General features: G+C 35.8%; 1 protein-coding gene across 1 annotated transcript in view; it reads right to left on the minus strand.

Annotated features, from left to right (window-relative positions):
- Positions 1–20,757, minus strand: part of STS (steroid sulfatase) — a 97,870-nt gene that overhangs the window by 74,372 nt on the left and 2,741 nt on the right. The window contains exons 2-4 of the mRNA XM_053971062.1: positions 9,989–10,141; positions 8,145–8,266; positions 5,148–5,270 (exon numbers count right to left, since the gene is read on the minus strand). Coding sequence (XP_053827037.1) covers positions 5,148–5,270; positions 8,145–8,266; positions 9,989–10,134 — 391 coding nt within the window. The 5' untranslated portion in view covers positions 10,135–10,141. The remainder of the gene's footprint in view (positions 1–5,147; positions 5,271–8,144; positions 8,267–9,988; positions 10,142–20,757) is intronic.

Raw genomic sequence — 20,757 nt, forward strand, 5'->3', positions numbered from 1 at the left:
AACAAATAGAAAATAAATCAAGAATAGGAAAATTATTAAAGCATTTATTATTTAAATGATTGCAAAATCTCTGAAATTGTCAATATCCCTCAATATACACATATATATATAGTAAGGCAAATTATTTTGTATTTATATATTTCATAGATATAAATAAAAAACAACAGTAACAAGTAAATTACTGTCAAATACTATCTCTCACAGCATTTTGTACCACTAGGAAATCACTCTAATTCTGCAATAATGTTGGACACTGTCTGACATAAGAAACCACTGAGCCTGATTTGCATTATACTAATACAATCTATATTCATGCTGATTATGGTAAGTATCTAGATAATTCATTCTATGACTCAGCTACAACCTCTTACCACATGCTTATGCATTGCTTAGCACAACAGACCTAATTGGTAGCTGTTATTTGAATCAAAATGCATAATTATAAAAAAAAAATTCAAATTCAGTTAAGCTTATTGAGATGGATTATGGATAGAGCTATGCCTTTGCTCTCAGCAAGAAAATGTGCTGAATATTTTAAAAAGCATGCTGGCCTTGACAAAACAGATGACATTATATACTGCTGGGACAAACTTTATTTATTTTTCTGAATCAAACACCTAAACATGACCAGCATAATTCAGGGGTTGTGATTGCAAAATAAATAAACAAGAAAATCTACAAACTCAGTAAGTCTTCATTCTCATAACTTACCCTAGAGAAATGTGAAATACTTGTTTCAGAGAAATCAGAATACTCATGGCAGTAAATGCAAAACAGAAAAAAAGCATATACAGAATTTTCCCCTTTTTCAAACTATCCCAGCTTTAACACATCTAGAAGAGAGTCAAACAGTCCTGAGCATCTCCTCCTGGGTTGCCAGAACAGCATATTCATCCTGCACTTTTTCATTTGGCTGTGACAAATGCAGGTACTGCAGTACCAAATAGGGTGAACATGGGGATCAGTTCTGCTTTTTTAAAATTTAGCAAATTAGCTGGCTGTTCTTATTTGTCTTCCACAAATAACACAACTGAGAATGGATGAGAATGTCATCAACAGGATAAGAATGTCATATGCCTAAGTTCATCTGTCAGCAAAGGTGGAGAAAAAGCTCAAAATCTTGAATCTGAGTGCTTAGTTGAGTCCAGTTGCCCTATAGGTCTTTTGATGGTCTTAAGTTAAAAATAACTTGTGTATATCATCAAAGCAGGTATAAAACATTTTCAGGTCTGCTTTTGTGCCAGTGAAATGAATGCCTCTACACCTGTCTCATTCCATTCAGAACTTTTCCCTGTCAGATGCCCCCTCACCTGTGGAGGTATTCTGCTGGTGGTATTCTGAACAGAATGGTTCTGGTCACTATTTTTGACATGGTCCAATAAAAATTATTGCAGTCAATTAAAAAAACAAGCAGTACACACCATTGTACTGAAATTTCAGAAGTTATAATGGTGCTATAAAGGGCTAGGTAAGGCTGGAACTCTGATTTTCATTCCCAGCCCCCAAAGATGCAGATTTTTGAAAAGAAATGCTTCAATTTTTCTCTTACGTTTGAATAAGTGTCTTAATGGAGTAATCATAAAGCCAGATGTGTAATAGAGTGAGAACGAAACAACTGTCATCAAGTTAGATAAGTGATTTAAAGGTAGAGGCTTATAATCAGGAACATAAATGCTCTTCAGGCTTCAATTTTTTTTTTTTCTTTTGCTATTACATGTTAATCTCAAAAAACCTGTAATTCAGTAAAAAAATATGAAAAAGAAACTCAAACAAATTAAGTATATCTTCAAGGTCACTTATGTAGTGGATTTTTTAACTGGATCTCAACTACAATCCAGGATAGAAAAACCTTGCAATAACAAATTAGAGCAGGGGGAAATATAAGTTCTATTTTTATCGAAAGGGCTTCTTTAGCAAGCACAACAAATTGTTCAATGTCAAGACAAACTTGGGCCTCAGAAAAATATTTCTTGAGAAGCAACTTAAGCCAAAGCAGAGACCAGGTTAGTAGGAAAAGCAACAGAAGCCTCAGCTCAAATTATATCAGGACCTGTGACAGAATGACACAACTGCCATTCTCAAATGGCTGGGGAGATAGAAGGTTTTGATAGATCCTGCACTACTCTGAAAAAGCATATGATGGCTGGGTCCACAATACATGTTTTGTTTCACTCCTTGTGACAATAACCCCTGCCTTGAGCTAGTGCTTGAACAGATTACTGTGCTTTAGATTCTGGGGCCCTTCGGAATCTGAGAGCAATGCAAAATGCTCTCATCTCTTTGCCAAGTGATGCTTCATAGAATGGACACTTCACACAAGCATCATAAGCATTTCAACAGATTCTACCAAGCTTTTGAGTGAAATTTATGCTGTTAATTGTAAATTATGAGTACCATAATAATTTGAGACCTAGGCTTTTTTCCGTCTCCATCAGCCACAATTAAGACTTCTGCAGAGCGAAAGCAATGCAATGAAAGGCAAGTGGAAGTGAGAGGCAAGCCCTGATATTCAGCCAAGAAATTTTACTTGAAACTCCATTTTTCAAAATGCAGAATCCTGAGGACACTACAGAAGTCCATGTTTCCCCTGTACTTTTCCATCAGATAGTGGAAAAGGGAGCAAAGTGGTTTTGGTACGAAGACTGATTTTTATATAATGATATATTTCTTTTTGAATGATTTTTTGCTTTTCAGATAAATGACAAGATACAGGATGTGGAGCAAGATGCAAACAGAAATATTTTGTGTTCTTAGGAAATATATTTATTTGAAGTACATAGCAAAATTTGTAAAAAGTGTATGTGCATATGGTATTAACATGGACAGATTTTAGGCTGTTTTATGAATAACTGTTGTACTATCTCCACTCTATACACTCAGTCAATCTTGGACACCTTACTGCTGTGATGCCCAAACATTATAATACTTCATTCTGAAAGAAATAAGCACCAGCTATCAGTTAGTATTTTAGCTTCGGAGATAAACTACATAGGTGGATTTTAAGCTTCTCTGGATGCTGGACAACACACTGGATAGCTACAGTGAGGAAAAATTAACCTTTACTCAACTGTAATTGAGTATAGCAGTTGTTAAAATACTATCTATCAAATTTAAGGGAATTTTTTGCATTATGAATTCCTATTTCCAACAAAACATGAGCATTTCTTCCCACTGGAGAAATATTACGTATTCTATGCATCAGGGTTTTTTTGATAGAACTTCATTTTGTTGCAGATCTGATTGTGTACTTTTGTGACAGATCTACTGGTTGTCACCTTCTTTATGTCACAAGGGAAAACAATGAGGTAGAAAAGTGTATATATAAAGTAGATTCATAGATAAAATATATTTGGGACATATCAAACAAAAGAAATCATTTATTCAGAGGACAAAAAAAATTTTAAAAAATAAACAAAAATTCACTCAGGGAAGAAAAATAATGTCCTCAGAGAGGAGATTGGCAAAAAAGATAGAAATTACACTACAGGCTTGCAGATCAGAAAGGCTTCAAATTCCCCTTATACCAATCCATCACTGGTGCAGGATTTGACAATTAATTCTTTGGGAACTGCTGAGTTAGATTGAACCAAGCAAAGACTCCCTGACCTAGACCAATATGATGTGATAAGAACACCAGCAAAAGCAGAAAATGTACTGGTGAATCAGACTGCCTATCTAGTCTTCAAATCTACATAATTTTTCTTTCTGTCATTTACATATGCTTTATCCCTAATTTTAATGCACTTCTTGATTTTTGGAAACCTTCATTATACTCTAAGGATATGGTAATATTACATTTTATGGTCTCATAGCTATCACTCAGGCCACTTGGAAGAATTGTTCATTAAGCATCTTGGAGAGAACTTCTGGAGATCTAAGTGGCAAGCTGTCATGTTGCAGCAAAAGTAGTTAAAAAAAGAATATTAACTGGGTCAGCTCCAGAAAATGATTTGTATTACTGTGCTTGTTACAAACAGAAAAAAAACCCAGTCTTTAATTGAATATGGAGAAATAGAAATCAAGTCCACAAGGAACATGACAAATTATGAACGGCTTTTTTGTACTATGGTTCAAATACACCTAAATTAAGTAAATTTCTGATAAGAATTTCTGGTTTTCTACTTTCATTCTTTCAGGATATCATGGTATTTTATGCTTCATAAGACTGGGGTATAGCTAAGTAGGATTTTTAGTTAGAACACTGACACTGGTTTATCTACATAATACAGATGTTTTTTGAACAGTGGCGTGAATTGTTAGCCTTGCTAAACAGCCTGGTTTTTTAAACAAAAATTACTTTCAAAATTGCAAGTTTCTGTTTCATTTAAAAAACAAATTGCGTGCATCTTTCATCTAATTTAATTTAGTAATATTCCAGTATGATGTTCTCTGCACAACTATTCCCTGGCAATTCCAGTAAAGAAACACATTATATAATACAAGTTGTACTTCTCAAGAATCTTCTAAAATATAAGCAGTGTGGAATAAGTCAGTGGCCAAATTAAGAAAAAAAAATCTGAAAACTTGAATGTTATACTTTTATGACATTAATTCCAATTCTATTTAATATTAACCTAGTATGATTTCTTTTGCCCATCACTGGATATTTATGGTGTGATCAGCTGTCTGAACTATCTTCATAATGAGAGAGAAATATATTTTTATATTAAATATCTACCAAATAATATGAAACATTTCCTAGAAACATCCATTTCTGTCTGATGACTAAGACGGTAGCCCAGGTACAGTGTTATTTACTTTATGAGAATTTAAACACTGGTGAAATTAAAACAACCACAGCGCTGACTTGTACCCCTGTGATCAACCCCTCATTGTCTCTCTGATGTAATCTAACTCCTATTTATACAGAAAATTTTTCATGAGCTTGACTAATTTTCAGTTTGTTCATCATGTTTCTTCAGTACCTGGCAAAATGAGACTATAACTACACAAGTGAATTAGACATACTTACCTGACTAGTGTTTCACACAGGCATGGGAATGTGCTCAGCTTTGTTGCAGAAAAATAAATTCATTATGCTGTGGGGGAGAAAAGCTTAATGCAGGCCCTTAAAAGCCTATATGGGAAGCTAATGTTCTTTTCATTGAAATGAAAGAAAACAGTGCTGCGCATGTCTGCAATTTTACCTATTAGAGCTGTTGCATAACCTTTCTGCTTCAGGAGTTTGGAAAAAGTTATTTCTTCAGAAGGAAGTCCTCCAGAAGAGGCAGAAAATAAGAAGACACCAACTCGTGAAAAGGCAGCCATTCCTAAATACAATAAAAATGAATGAGACCAGGATAATACAAAGAAAGAATTTCCAATCATTAGTTCTGCATGCACTTTTTTGCCTTAGGTGGTATCACTAAAATGACATATCACAATCAGACACTAAGTGTTGCAAGTGGAAGATAGAATCATCCATTTAGCCATGTGAGGTCTTTCCTGTATTGACACTAGCAACAGACATGGAGAACAAAATTCTGAGCTTATAACCATGGGGCCATGGGGGCCAGCCATCACATAAACAGCCCCTTCTGTAGACTTTCTATGGTATAGCAACATTTTAAGAAGTTGAGCTTGCATAATTTATTTTTCTTGTACACGGAGAGGGAAGGAAGATGAGAACTAAGTGAGATCATTCCCAAGTTCTACTTTGAGAATTTCTTCTGTTCTCATATGTGGTTTTCTACAAGCCTTTAAGGTTTTTTGAGAGAAGGCATATTGAAATAGGGCAGTCTTAATGCTGGGCATGTAAATATCATGAGGTCAGAAAGAGCAAGAGGGAATCTGATCCTGTAAATAGAGTGGCTTGAGCTGTCAGCATTAATGGGGTGCTCCAGTGGCATGAAGACACATCATCCAATGTACAATGACTGAGTGAGTGCACTAAAAGAGCATCAGGTACTGGCTAACAAGACAACATCTAAATAAGGCACGGTAATTTCTATATGCTAAGAGTCTGAGAAACACAAATGAGCTTACAAAGTGCTCTCAGGATGAGGAACTTGAGAGCTCAGGTTCATGAAAATTAGATTACTAGGATTCCAGATGAGAGCTGGCACTGAAAATAGACAGTAAGAACAGAGAATATCTATGCAAATCTGTGCAGATGTATCTTCAGGAAGTCTAAATTATGCAACTGGATGATTACAGTGCCCAAGTTACATGACTGATGTAGACAACCAGAATCCTCCCTCAGGTATCCCTTGTGGTTACATGAGAAAATGACTCGTTAGACTGGTTTATTAAAGAAAGCTCAACCTGCCCTTCAAATGCTGACTTCTGTTTTTCATCCCAGATAGTTTTGCTGATCAACACTTCATATAGCTTTAGCCATATATTTATCTATATTTTACTTATTTATATTTATTTTTACATATTTCAAGCTATTGTAACTGAAATCAATGTAATTCTGTTACTCTACTGATAACTTTATCAGAATGAAAGTACAGAAGCATGACTTCTTTTTTTTTCCTCATTACCTTTCTCTGAGCTTGTGTCTTATCCAAGACAGCATTTTGGAATCTTTTTCTTCAGCTCTATTAGCAGGAGATTTATATTTCTAACATTTTTTTCCACATCATGATACTAGTGTCGTCTATAATAACCCTTTACTAGTTCTTCACTGGTATTTGGAAGCAATCCATATTTAGAAATTTTGTAACTCAAGAAAGACAAAGTTCAATTTTTGTACCTACATGGAAATGATTAAGTATGTCTGAGAGCTGATCAGTGAAGAAAAAAATTAGTTCAAGTCCTAATTTTTCAGAAATAAGAACAAGCAACATAATGGAAAGTGACCTGTGACTTTACCTACAGTAAATATTAATAGCAATATATCTGTAACAGGTATATAAAATTTTCCTTTGCAGATGAATGTAATGGAAAATTTAGCAAGTTATATTAGCTGGCACTTTTGCAGAAGCTTGTTACTTGATTTGAGTGAGCACGAACGTATCAAGTAGGCTCCAGAGTCTTGCTTTGCTTTCATTCCCAGAAGCAAGGACAGGATGTTTTATCACTAATGAACAAGTGATCTGATTAATGTATAATGATCCTTGCTAAAAATGATGTTAAGGGAATGTTAAAGTTGCATGGCTAAGCACTGAGAGGCTGAGTCCCAGCACACTAAAATAAACAGACTAGATCTTCATGGACTCAAATAGGCTTTGGATCAGGTACTTTAAAAGTAAGAGAAATTAAATGCATGTATTCACAGGATACTTAATGCTGTGTATGGGTAGATATGAAACAAAAATAACACTTCAAATAGATGAGAGATTTTTTGCTCTCTTCTCCCCAGTTTTCAGGGCAACTTGAGTACTTTAATGAACTGTCCTGCCCCTACATCCCTCCTACAAAAAAAAAAAAAAAAAAAAAGAAAACCAAAACACAAACCTGAGAAGTATTTACATGTCTGAGAAGTATTTATATTGAGTTCTTTTACTGAGTCTTTCTATCTGCATCTCTGTGGTGTTCAATACTTGGGCTGCCCACCAACATAGTGGGAGCAGCCTGAATGCAACTGTGGAGGCAGGCAAAGAGCCTGGAGTCACTGAATAGTGGAGTAATTTCACAGAATCACACAGAATCACAAGATATGCTTAGTTGGAAGGGACCTACAGGGATCATTGAATTCAACATCCAGCCCTGCACAGGACATCCCCAGGAGTCACACCACGTGCCCCAAAGTATTGTCCAAACACTTCTTGAACTGTCAGGTTTGGTGTACACAGCATTTGAGGCGAGGCCACCCTCGCACAGAACAGTTCAGGACAATCCCCTCCCTTGCCTGGATGGTGATGTTGTGCCTGATGCAGTCCAGGACATGGCTGGCATTAAATAACCACAGTCAGATTGCTTTGTTGATATTTAAACAAAACAAAAAAATACTCACTAAAAAAACTTTATCTTTGTGTCAACTCTTCTGAAATATGAAAATCCCCATATATATGAAATATTTCTAATGTAGACCAAGTCTGCTGAGCTTGATCAGTCACTGAAAGGACTAATAATTTACCATTTCTTAATCTGGTAATGGTAAACAAATCAAGGAAGGCCAGACAAAATACCTACATACAGTTTACTGTAAATAAAATAAAATAAAATATTTATATATAAATAAAGTGATGGGATTTTACCTGATCTTATAGGATATCTCCCTGTCAAGAAAGCCGCCCTGCTTGGAGTACAAAGTGGGGATGCTGCTATATGCTGAGTAAGTGTCACTCCTTCCTCTGCTAGCCTGTCAATATTAGGGGTTCTGGAAAAACACAAGCAGGTGAAAAAAAAACCAAAAAAAACCAAAGATGGTTATTTGGATACAGGCATGGTAAGAACAAGGCATCTGAAGCAAGAACTATCAGGAAAATCCAGTTAAAATTTACTGTATGTAAATTATCAAAAGCATGGTGGGGTTGCAATTCCAAATACTATCATGTCAAATATTTTTACATTAGGTGTCTGAACAGAGACACTGTAACATTGCATTAAAAATATTTTTCTCCACTTTCTTCTATTCTTCACGGCCAGTGTTAAACTGTAACATCTGGAGATATAGTATTGCAACCCTTTTTAATGTGTTACTTAACTAGAACTGTAAATTTAAAACCTTTTTGCTTCAGTAATGAGGGTAAGAAAGACTAGAGCAAGGTTGTGCTTCCTTGCTCCCTACTTGGTGCCTCTTCAGTCTTTCTCCAGCATAAGCTTTTTGGAGTAGGGATAATGTCCCTATGTGGTGCTATAAGCTATTAGAAGAGATTCAAATGATTATGACTCTGTGTTATGCTCTATATTAACAATATCTACATGTCTGACATGATTATGTCTGCTATATTAGACCCAGGGGCACAACCTAGCCTCCATATCTGTATGGGAGACTTGTCTGTGACCTGGCTCATCATACAGATTAAAATTGGATCCTGCAGGAAGAAATCCTGTGTCCTTGGTTCTACAGATAAAAATTACTAATGCAGTCTGGCCAGCAGCTGCAGCATGCTCTAATAGCTCTCTGACCCTGGAGATTAATGCCCATGACCTCAAGGCACACTAGTGCTCCCATCATCTAAGTCTGAATAGTCAGAAACATTAAATTTCCAATGGAATTATTTTCTATCTGTAAAGTCACCTACTGATAACAATCACTAAGATGAAAATTCATCATATTCCAAAAATCTAATTCCAAATTCTCTCAGCAGAGAATATAGATCTTGGGGTCGTTCTGGTGCCTGTGAGGGGAGTGATCCAGGCATCAATGTTCTATATATTTTTCCTTGTTTAAAACTAGAAGCTGTAACTTGATTTGCATTTTTTTCTGAGTTATGAGAAAATTTTACTTATAACTAACATCAGCAGGAAAAAGAGCATTTAACATTTGACAGACAATGCTTTTAGTCTGAATGTTTGATTTAACTTTGCCAAAGACTTTGCACCTCTGAAACACAATGGCCGGATATCACTTGCTCTGTTTACACAACCATCACATCTAAGCTGGTACCAAGAAACATCCCAGGGCACACTGGTGCATTATTCAAGTATATTAACATTTGTTTTAATTAATAGATTGGCTACTGTATGAAGATAAATTAAGGGCAAATATCAGCTCTTTATTTCAAATTAGTTAGCAACAAGCTTGTCCCAAATCACGAGTGCTTCAAAATACATTTAATTCATAGTACTTGTGTCGTGTACATTATAGAAGAAAATTGTTGATCATACTTTAGTTCTCTAGAGCTACCTTACTTGGCTGGTTGCTCAAACCTCTGTTTTTAATGCAACTTTTCAGCAGGATAAGTGCATTAGCTACGTCTTTGGTCAAAAAAAGGAAAATAATAAGGATTGAATATTCAAATCTCTGGAAAAGTTATTAACTTTGGTTACTCGTAAAAAAACCTAATCACACTTCTGAATGTTCTGGCATTTTTAATTTTAAAAATCCATTGAAAACTATGTATAAAGCTATGGCTCCACCAAATTATCATCCTACCTTAAGGTTCTGTTCCCGTAACATCCCAGGTCTCCAATACCAAGATCATCAGCCATCAGTAAAATTATATTGGGCTTTGAAACACTGTGTGTTTTGATACTGTTTATGGCACACTGGCAAATTATTAGAAGTAAAAGGAGCCCCATCTTCTTCCTGGTGTGTAAGAATAGGGAAATATAATAAATAGATTGTTAATCTAATTTATTCTTATTAGTATGCTTTGCATAGTAAAAGAGAAAAAAAGAAAGATTGAATGCTTTTAGATGGTGCTTTTTGTCTTGAAAGTTTTTTAATGCATTTTTTCTCTCATACTTCTTAAAAATAAAGATGCATGTTTTAGTATGTGGCTAATTTTTCCTTCCACTCCTTTACACAGGTGAAGCCTTTAAATAAAGACAAATAAAGAACTAGGTACAACCTCAGTGTCAATTTTGCATCTACAAATGCACTATATAGCAATAAATCATAAGAGCTAACAATGTTTGGCATTTTTGTCTTTTTTTTTGTGTGTTTGCTTTTTTTTGTTTGGTTTGGGGTTTTTTGTTTGTTTGGGCTTTTTTTCCCAGCTACAAATGTTATTTGAGGAACAGAGAATCTGAAATAATTTAGGACCTAAACCTCCAAGGCTCACTGAAGAAAAAAAAAAAGCTAATCAATTCCACTAATGAAGTAAATTACTGAATTTCTCTTCAACAATTTCTCTTTTCAAAAAAAACCCCGGCTGAAGTTTCTGGAAAGGAATAAATACTATGGAAAAGATGGTGAAGAGATGCACTATGAAATTATTGTAAGGAGTGTTTAAGAAAAGGCTCTTCACAAACATTACAAATACCAGGGTCTATAGCAAAATCAATTAAAAATATTTTATATCATATCACAATGTTCTATAAAGAATGCCCATGCCATATCCAACCTAAAACGAGAAGAAGGATGTATTGTACACAATACACCATACCATTATACGCTTTTATAGTAAAAGAAGAGTATTTGCAGACATGCATGATATGAATGCTGTTTTACCTTAATCAGAACTTGTCGTGCCCCTGTGTTAAACTGCACTGACCATGCCCTGACTGAAACTGAGTGCCTTCAGGCTGTAATGGACTGTGCCAGGCACACACATTAAAAATAACAGAAGCTCTCTTCTGTCTTCTTAGTAAGATTCCCATCTTTTCTGGATGCAGGCAGCCTTTTAAAAATGCAGGCAAGGCATGAGTCACACTTGCACTCTGCATTACTCTCAGACAAGAAGTGGAAGAAACCAGGACTAAGGTAGAAATTTCTAAGTGAAAGAGTAGAAAAAGGAGGTAGAGACAATAATTTCCAGAGAGAATGGGGATACCTGGTCAAGAAAGAAAAATCTTGTAAATCAATGAGTTATGGTAGATAATGTAACTGAAGAGAAGATAAAGAAATCAAGACTGAAAGACCTGGTACAAAGAGACTAGACATTAAGGGAGAGAGATTCACAAAGAAATGAGGTGGGTAAAATTATTTGTAGAGGAGACAAAATAGGTAGAACTAGAAGAGTTTACTCTGACATTAATAGCAAGAATGGAAGTTGATAACCAGCTGGAATGAGAATTGCAGGCAGAAATGAGGGGAAATGGCACAGTAATAAAGAATCTAGAAGGGATGACTGTACAGGAAAACAAAACTGAGGAACAGAGGTGAGAGAGAACTGAGAATGTCTGAGAGGAAACAGCTGAGGAGTTATTATTACGGTCAATGAAGAGAACTGATTGGAAAGAACTTGGGAAGAAAAGATTTGGGACTAACATAAGTGAGAAGAGATCAAAATAGTAGGGATCAACCAATACAGACTGGGACTTCTGATTCCCAAATTCACTATTGCTGTCTGTCAGAAAGTATAGCTAAAGGAGGGCTTTAACTCTTTTAGTATGTTAGCTATTTTTTACTGCTTAAGGTTCATTTTATAAACACTTTGGTGATCATAGTTCTGGCTTAGACTTCAGCCAGAAGTCTCTAAAGATCCCAGCCTTATCACTGCAGTATACTGTTCTCTTGTTTATCCCATGGAAAGCAATCTACTTCATTTCAGACATGGAAAATAAATACACAAACTATAAGTCTAAAAGAGCAAATGCATTTCTGCATAGGATACATCTAATTCATCCTTCATCAAATAACCATACTAATGAAGCTGTGTAGCCCCGACTATAGTGCAGACTTACCTTTCTTCCCTGATAGGATGAACAAAAGTAATTTGCTTCCCATGCATTCCAAGAGAACAATTAACACCTAAAATGACCTGAGGACAGGAACAAGCTGCAGCCAGATCTTATGTTCCTACTCTTATGTTCAGACTGCAAAGGTCTCAAAGGCCAAAGGCAACAGGCATGTTGAAAAAGGGAACATTATATGTTGATATGTTGGTGACATTATGTAGAGAGTTGCATGGAAGCTTGCAAGACCAGCAGAAGGTAGGCTCATTTAATACCTCCATTTCTCATTTTGTAAATCAGCCAAAAGGTTATTGAATGTTGTCTCTGATACAGTACTGCTGGTACTTCTGTACTGTGAAGGAATATCTGTAGATACTCTCACACATTGAGCTATTTGCCTTCACCTGACATCATGTCCCTGAAGTGAAATCAACAAGGAAACAGGCAAAAAAATAATCCAAACAACTATGATTTCTCTAGTGTACTCCTTCTGCAGCAGATTTTTATGTGCCTTGAAAGGATGTGCATAGAAAGCAAGAAAAATCAGATGGATGAAATTGAGTGGAACAGACAACAGCAAAGAAATTCAAAGGAGCTAAAAGGGAAGGATGTGAGAAGAATGAAGCTCTGAGAATGCTGAGGGCTGTCTGCATTACACCAGGGTTTTTCCTGGTGAAAACACAGACATGTGTAGACCTAACAGAAAAATGATAATACAAAATTAGGTGAAGCTTCCAGCTAACTAATGTTTCCTCTCTGTCCAGAGCAAATTCAAATGCTTAAGAAAAGATTTAAAACAACCAGGCAAAAAATTATTTTACTAGCACAGCCTTTTAGCTTTTGGCAGTCAGCATTAAAGGCATTTTGGAGAGGAGAACATTGTAATGAATATCTCTCCATGGATCTTTTAACCTTCATGGATTTGTTACAGTCTATTTTTAATTGATTAACTTGTGGTTTGGTTTGGTTTCTTCCATTGAAACAATCTGATTTTTTTTTTTTTTTTTTTAGTTCTGTAACACTCTTTAGATATTCCTTCAGTAGGCATCAGTTTTGAAGGCTTGTTTTTCACATTCTTCTGGCATCATTTTTCCTGATTTTTTGCATGTGTGCAAGTTTTAACCTCTGTTTCACTTTCCCCATGACATAATAGAACTAAAAGTAGCTTCTTCCTTTCTAAGGTAGCTGATAAGTTGAATAGATGCAAGAGGTGCTTAATCTCCTATAAAAATAGCCACATAAGAATTTGTATTTCACATATCCAATTTCAACCTATAATACTTAAATCACCTTATAGGAACCTATAGACATGAATACATACACACACAGATATGTCAATATGCACATATACACATGTATGGGGGGGCATTTACAAATGTCCTACTTTTTCTATATATCTCCAAATTGTATTTTTGGATTCTAATACATATTTTCTATTAGTATTAAAAAACCTGAAGTATAACTATGTAAGAATAAATTAATGAAAGAAAAGCCCCAAACAGATACAATCCACTATTTCACCAAACACTTCTTTTATTTTCTTCATTAAAAAATGCTGGTCAAAGACTTTTTTTTTTTTTTTTTCCCATCAGGATAACTGATTTAAGATATGGCTGTCATAGAATTATAGAATATCCTAAGTTGGGGACCTACAAGGATCATCAAAGTCCAACTCCTGGCCCTGCACAGGACATCCCCAAGAGTCACACCATGTGCCCATGAGCATTATCCAAACAATTCCTGAACTCTGTCAGGCTTGGTGCTGTGACCACTTCCTTGGGGAGCATGTTCCAACCACCCTCTTTGTGAAGACCTTTTCTCTAATATGCAACATAAACCTTCCCTGGCACAGCTTCAGGCCATTCTCTTGAGTCTTGTCACTGATCACCAGAGAGATCAGTGCCTGCTCCTACCCTTACCCTCAGGAGGAAGCTGTAACTGCAATGAGGTTTGCCTTCAGTCTCCTCTTCTCCAGGACGAACAAACCAAGTGATCTCAGTCACTCCTCATACGGTTTCTCCTCAAGGCCCTTCACCACCTTTGTTGCCCTCCTTTGGACTCTCTCTAATAGTTTAATGTGTTCCTTTTACTGTGGCACCCAAAACTGCCCCCAGCACTCAAGGTGAGGCCACCCCAGCTCAGAGCAGAGCAGGACAATCCCCTCCCTTGCCCAGCTGGCCATGCTGTCCCTGATGGCCCCCAGGAGAGGATGGTCCCTCCTGGCTGCCAGGGCACTGCTCTCCAGCCTCTCATTCCCCAGTCTGTCCATACATCCAGTGCTGCACCATCCCAGGTGCAGAATCTGGCACCTGCCCTTATTGAACTTCATATGGTTGGTGATTGCCCTGTCCTGTAATTTGTTGAGGTCTCTGCAGGGCTTCTCTGCCTTCAAAGCAGTGAACAGCTCTTCCCAGTTTAGCATCATTGGCAAGTTTATTTAGTATACTTTCCAGTCCTGCATTGTTTATGAAGATGTTGAAGAGTACTGGGCCTACAATGGAACCCTGTGGAACCCCACTACTGACAGGTCACCAGTCACTCCATTCCCTGTCACCGCTTGCACGTGACCAGGAGCCAGCTGCTCACCCGTCACACGATGTGGTTATCCAGCTGTGTGCTGGATAATCATCTGACTACTACAGATACATGCATCTTTACAAGAACAATTAGATGAAAGTCTTTCAAACATCTCTTCCCAACTGAATTATCTCAGCATTTTTATTAACTTTGATTAAGCAATTTATCAGCAAACTACTCTTTTAATGTAACAGAACCCTTTGAGAAAATGCTTAATATACTTTATTTTTGAAGGTACGGTATTTTCTGATGAAATAAGCAACATTTAAAGATATTGACCTCATTAAAATATGCTCTGTTATCCTTAAGCAGTATGCAAAAAAAGAAAAAAAATTACCTTGCTTAACTGAATGCTCAAACTCCAAAAATTTCTCAAAAGTAATTTAAAAAATCACAGTGTAAATAAACTAGAGAAAGCCCTGCCCTCCATAAGGTTCTGCAGAGAAAATTCTTCAGCTTAGTGAGAAACAAAAAAAAATATTATGTACAATTGATTATTTTCTGGTATCAGTTTAAGATTTGCTAAATTCTCTCAATTCATTCTTCTCTTACAAGTTGGTAATATCTGTTCAATCTTTGAAGAAATATAACTGTTTTTCTGAAACTTTTCATTATATTTCAGTATGAATCTTAACTATATACATATATGAAAATCTGTATTTAATTGACTAAAAGTCTTCTCATTGCAAGAAAGAAATTTCACTTTATATAAGCTGGGAAAAACATTAAAACAAATAATCATGTTTCTTAAGTGTAAATAATTATTGAATCTGAATTAAATAGAAATGAAGCCACACAGCCCCTACCAGATCTAAGTTTAGTTTAGGTGTCTTTCTAAAATGGTCTCTCAAGAATTTTCTACTTTTGTCTCAACTAAATTACAGAACTTAAAAGCAGTATTAATAAATGATAAACATTCTTTCTGATAGCAAATTATAAACTGAATGGAGTAAAATATAATTTTTTGTGATATAATGTCATTATTTTATTTGCAATAAAAAAAATCTTATGTAACCAGATACATGTATTAGAGCACATAGATTTTTACTCTTCTACTGTGTCACAATATTCTCCATTAGCCAAATGCTCATTAAAAAGTTGATTTTGGTTATGGGCTCTGGTCAGCAACATAAGAAAGATCTTTGAGATAAAACAGGTATTAATCTTATTTGCCAGTTACGCACCATCCTCAGAATGAAAAATCTTTTAAAATAAAAATAAAGCTAATCATGAGTAACTAACTACTAGTGACTATGTTATGTCACTTCCTGGAGACTAGGAAGTGTATCCAAACCAATTAAAAGAAATCTTATATACTTGAGGGCTTAGCTAAACTCCACCATTATATTTAGCTTACTTAACAGTTTTGAAAGATGTTGAGTCAGGGTTTTTTTAATATACACAGATGTTGAGTGAAATGACTATTTTTGAAAATGCCTTCTTCAAGAGGGTCAAATGGACATGCAGAAGAACTTATGTGCCTCAAATTTTGCACTTTAGAGTTATGCAAGCAGATAAGGACTGTAAAGCTCTGCAAGACTGTGACTCTTACACATCAAATTAACAGTTTGGTTACATCCATTTGGATGACCTGGACAACACAGAAACCACAGCTTCATCTCACTGACTGGTTACAAACTCTTCATCTTTGCCTAACTGCAGCCAAATTAGTCTCCTTTGAGTTTCCATTCATATTCATTGAAGTGTTTTAAAAAATTTTAAATAGAAGTTCTAATTACAAGTAGTATTGGACAAAACCACTCAACTTCATCAACACACTGCCTTCAAAGGGATAGTGTGCAGATCTGAAGGTTGGTATTTAAATCCTGCTGTAAGTCACTGAAGGGACAGTAACACAGCCAACCACTTAACACTGAATTTTATTTTCCTTTAATTTGAAAGCAGATTCTAAACCTTTTTCACTGAAATGGTAGCCTTTGAATGTGTATCAGAGGAAAACACGAAACCAAACAGAAAAAAAACCAAAAACAAGAACCCAAACAACCCCAACCAAACCCACCTCTCTTCCCTGAATTACTTAATGGAATCCTCTGGAGTCTGTCAAGATCAAAGCTTTGGATTTTATAACACCATATTCAACTACCTGCAATCACTTTACTAGACAGAGTGGTTTACCAGAGAAAATTGCAGGGAAATGGCCAATAAATTTTCTTTGCTACATAAGGCTAGCAAGTAACACATCAACAAAATGACCCGATATGTTATGTTATTTCCAAAATAATGCTTCATTTTAAGAAAAAAGGCATTTGAATTTGTTCTCAAAGAGTTATTATTTTTATACCAGTTCTATTGTTATTTATTCTTGCATTATGATAACACTTAAGGACTCTCAATATTGCTGATTGTACCAGAGAGAAAAATTAAGACAAGGTTAAATTCAACCAATAGTGATTTTACCCATGTATAATTTAAGTACCTATATGGCACACATCAAATAGACACTCATGATGCAAACCATGAGTGAAAATCCATGTGAATTTATTAATCTTCAAGTTAGGCATTTAGTCTGAGCTAATTACCCAAGCTTTCTTTTTAATTAATAGGAAGATACAAGCACCTTAATGTCGCTATAGGACATGAGAAAGCACGATGTGAGCTGCTGCTATTGTCGAGGTAAAAAGGTACGTTTACTTTTCTGACTCTAGCATTTGTAGGTTTCTAAAGGCGACAGTGGATTGGAGGGTGAAAGTGCCACCTCTCCAACAGCACTGGACAAACTACCAGTCCATCAAATTTCTCTGCCTCTATGAAGGAATGCAAAAACAGTAAGTTATTTACAGAAAGTGTGTGAGAAAGTTTGCTACAAGAATGTAAACTCAGAAGGCTTTAGAAAATCTTAAAAAAAATCAGGGCGACACCTTACGAGTTTTTTTCTTAAGACTGGTATAAAGAAATTTTGGAAGGAATGCTCATGACCTTTTTCCACATACTAGAAAGCCTTAAGACCTAGTTTAGACTAGATTTATACAAAAATAATAGTTACATGAAATAAATCCCACCCTGATTATGGGTTGCCTGTATGCTGTCAGCATGAAATATGAAAAAAAAATCTGTAATAAAAAATCATGAAGAGTTCAATTAGTATAATGTACTCTACCAACCTTACTGGTGTAATGATTTCTTATTCTGTGAGTAGTAATTCCTACTAGAAATCTAAGAACTGGGGACAATTCCTCAGGAGTATTAGTAGAAAATTTTCCTCCAAGGGATTATTTTTTTTCCTTCCCAGACTGTATAGCAGTTTGATGAATATTCTATCTTAAATATTTTATTCTTTCATAACTCTAAAACAAAAGAGACAAGAGTGATTGATCCAACAGCAATGATTATTTTATAGGAATATTGGTAATTCTCTAATTGAAGTCAGCTATAGCCAACATGTGTTTAAGTTGCAATCTCAAATCTGATTGGAAAAAATAAATTTATTTTGACATAGTTCTAAAAGAACAGAATTTATTGAAGCAGGATGATATATCAAGAAGCTCTTGTCAGAGATGACCAGCCAACAGACTGTGAGCTCAGCCCATCTACTCCCTGCCTACTTTCCTACAAGCAGCACACACAAGGCAACCAAAACAGCCTGTGACTTGCCAGTGATCACTAGATCCTGGTACTTTCCTTCATGAGGTCCTTGTCACAGAAGAAAAAAACACTTCAGTTCCTGATACATGGTAAGAAAAAGTCTGTTACTGTCCATGGGTACTGTTCAGCAAGTCACGTATACACAGTGAACATTATGGTCATGACACCACTCACATGTACAAGTATTGTCCATGTTCTCCTGATTCCCATCGCACCATGGGAAATTCATTTATCCCAATCATGGAACAGTGATGTTCTGTCACATGTGTGTCCTGTCACATAAGAGGTAGAAGAAGAGGTAGGTTGTTTTGACAGTGGAGGGGCACTCCAGGGGATGACTCTGTGAGAACAGACCAGAAGCTGCTCTGTGCTGAACACAGTCAGTTCCAGCCAGCTCTGCAATGGACCTACTGCAGATCACAGGCGAGCCCTTAGGGAAACATATTTAAGAAAGGGCAAAAATACTGGGAGGGAAGGAACAGAGAGAGAAGGCTGTGAGGAGCAGTGGGAGAGAAGGAAGAAGAAGAAAGAACAAAAAGGCCAAAGCAGTGTGAAGTGTCTCATATTGGATCAGGAATGTGCCCAAAGGCACTGTGGTCTGTGCAGCAACAAGGAGTATCATAAGCAAACAGCCAAGCACTGACCACTGCCTTGTGTGCCACCCAGTGCCTCCCTGAAGGGAGATTGTGCCCCATCTGCAGCAGTAACACAAGAGGACATGTCTGGAGTGAAGGTGTGGAGCCTAGGAAAGAGAAAGAGAGGAATCTGAAGCTGAACCTGGGAGAGTGGGAAGAAAACTGTTTTTCCTGTAAAATTAAATGTTTGTCCTTTTTTTTTGTTTTGTTTTGTTTCCCAGTACTCCAGCTAATTAAATATTTATACTACCTATCAATAAATTAACTTGTATTCCCCAAGTGGTTTTGCCTATTACAGGGATTTTCCTGTCTTCATTTCACCACCAGCTTTCTCACTCGCATTCCTAATTTTTCCCCATATCCCTAGGGAAGGAAGGCAGGGAGTGAGCAGCTGTGTGAGTTCTTGGCTGTTAGCTGGGGCCAACCCACCACATTTAAAATGAAAAGGCATAGATGTATCAAATGGCAAATTACTTTCATTGATTACCAGGAGCCAAAAATTTCTTTGCTGTTACTGATTCCATCTAGATCTAAAAGTGAACTTTTTACCAGGGAGAGAAATGACAAAGCTTATTAAGTAAAAAAATAACTTGAGACCAATTGACTTATGGTGTTGCTGCCATAAGCAGGAGACTCACGGGACCTAAACAAACATCTTCCCCTTTCTCTTAATTTGCATGGGTAAGAGACATTAAAAATAGACAAGTAGTGGCTTATTAAAGACCAAGCTCCTTCCCTACAGTTTCTAAAACCGGAAAATCTGGTTTATGTTACTTTTGTCCTACAACTAATATTCATGGAATGTTTTCCTCATTCTGCAAATAGTTATGAATAAAATAGTTTAATTTTTTTTTTACAAAAGTCATTCTAGCAGGAAAAAAGTGGGTTTAAACAATTTTTTTTTTTTAAATGAGGCAATTTAAAAATGAAAATACTCTCCCTTACTTTTAAATATGAAAAATAGCCTGTTTAACTTACAAGGTGAAAACAATCCACTTTTTTGTTCTTTTAGGCTGGGAGATATTTTTACTGCATTATTTTGACTTGAGTTAAAAGATTAACTCTCATATTACCCAATTTTTGGCATTGAATGCAAAATTAAAACAAAGATAATTGCTTTATGCATTCACCATTTTTATTTTCCCCACAAATAACCTAATGAAAAAAGAGCTTTAGAAAAGGGGAGAGGAGGGGAGTAAGATGGTAAGTAATTTTCTAACTACTTTGAATGATGAGACACTCCACTAGCATTATTCACTAAAAAATAAAAGTATGAAATAGCTTAAAAATAAAATACAATAATTGCAAAACAAAATTGAAAACAATATGCAAGGATCATGAAATTAGGAGGTCTTACAAACCAGGAAAATGTTTACCCTGAAAGAACATTTATACAATTAAGAAAAGAAGGATGATGAGCTGCATAGTGGCTATATAGCAGTCTGAGTGCAAACTACATAGATCAAGAGTCTACTAAAAATGTGACAGACAAAAGGCAAAGACATTTACAAAACAAGACATACACACATTAACCAAATCCGAATCCCAATTCCAATGATTTGATCATTTACTAATTTCAATAATTCTACAAAAGAATAACTGACTTTCCCATCAATTAAAAAATTATGTCTATACTTTTCTTGGTAAAAATATTTGAGGGATAGACTCTATACATCATAGTATTAAGTAAAAATTAAAATGAATGTCTTAAAATGAATGATACCGAAACAGAAAATAATTCTAAGACAAAAAAATATATGTCTACAGT

This window comes from Vidua macroura, chromosome 2 (genome assembly GCF_024509145.1).
Source record: "Vidua macroura isolate BioBank_ID:100142 chromosome 2, ASM2450914v1, whole genome shotgun sequence".
Lineage (NCBI taxonomy): Eukaryota > Metazoa > Chordata > Aves > Passeriformes > Viduidae > Vidua > Vidua macroura.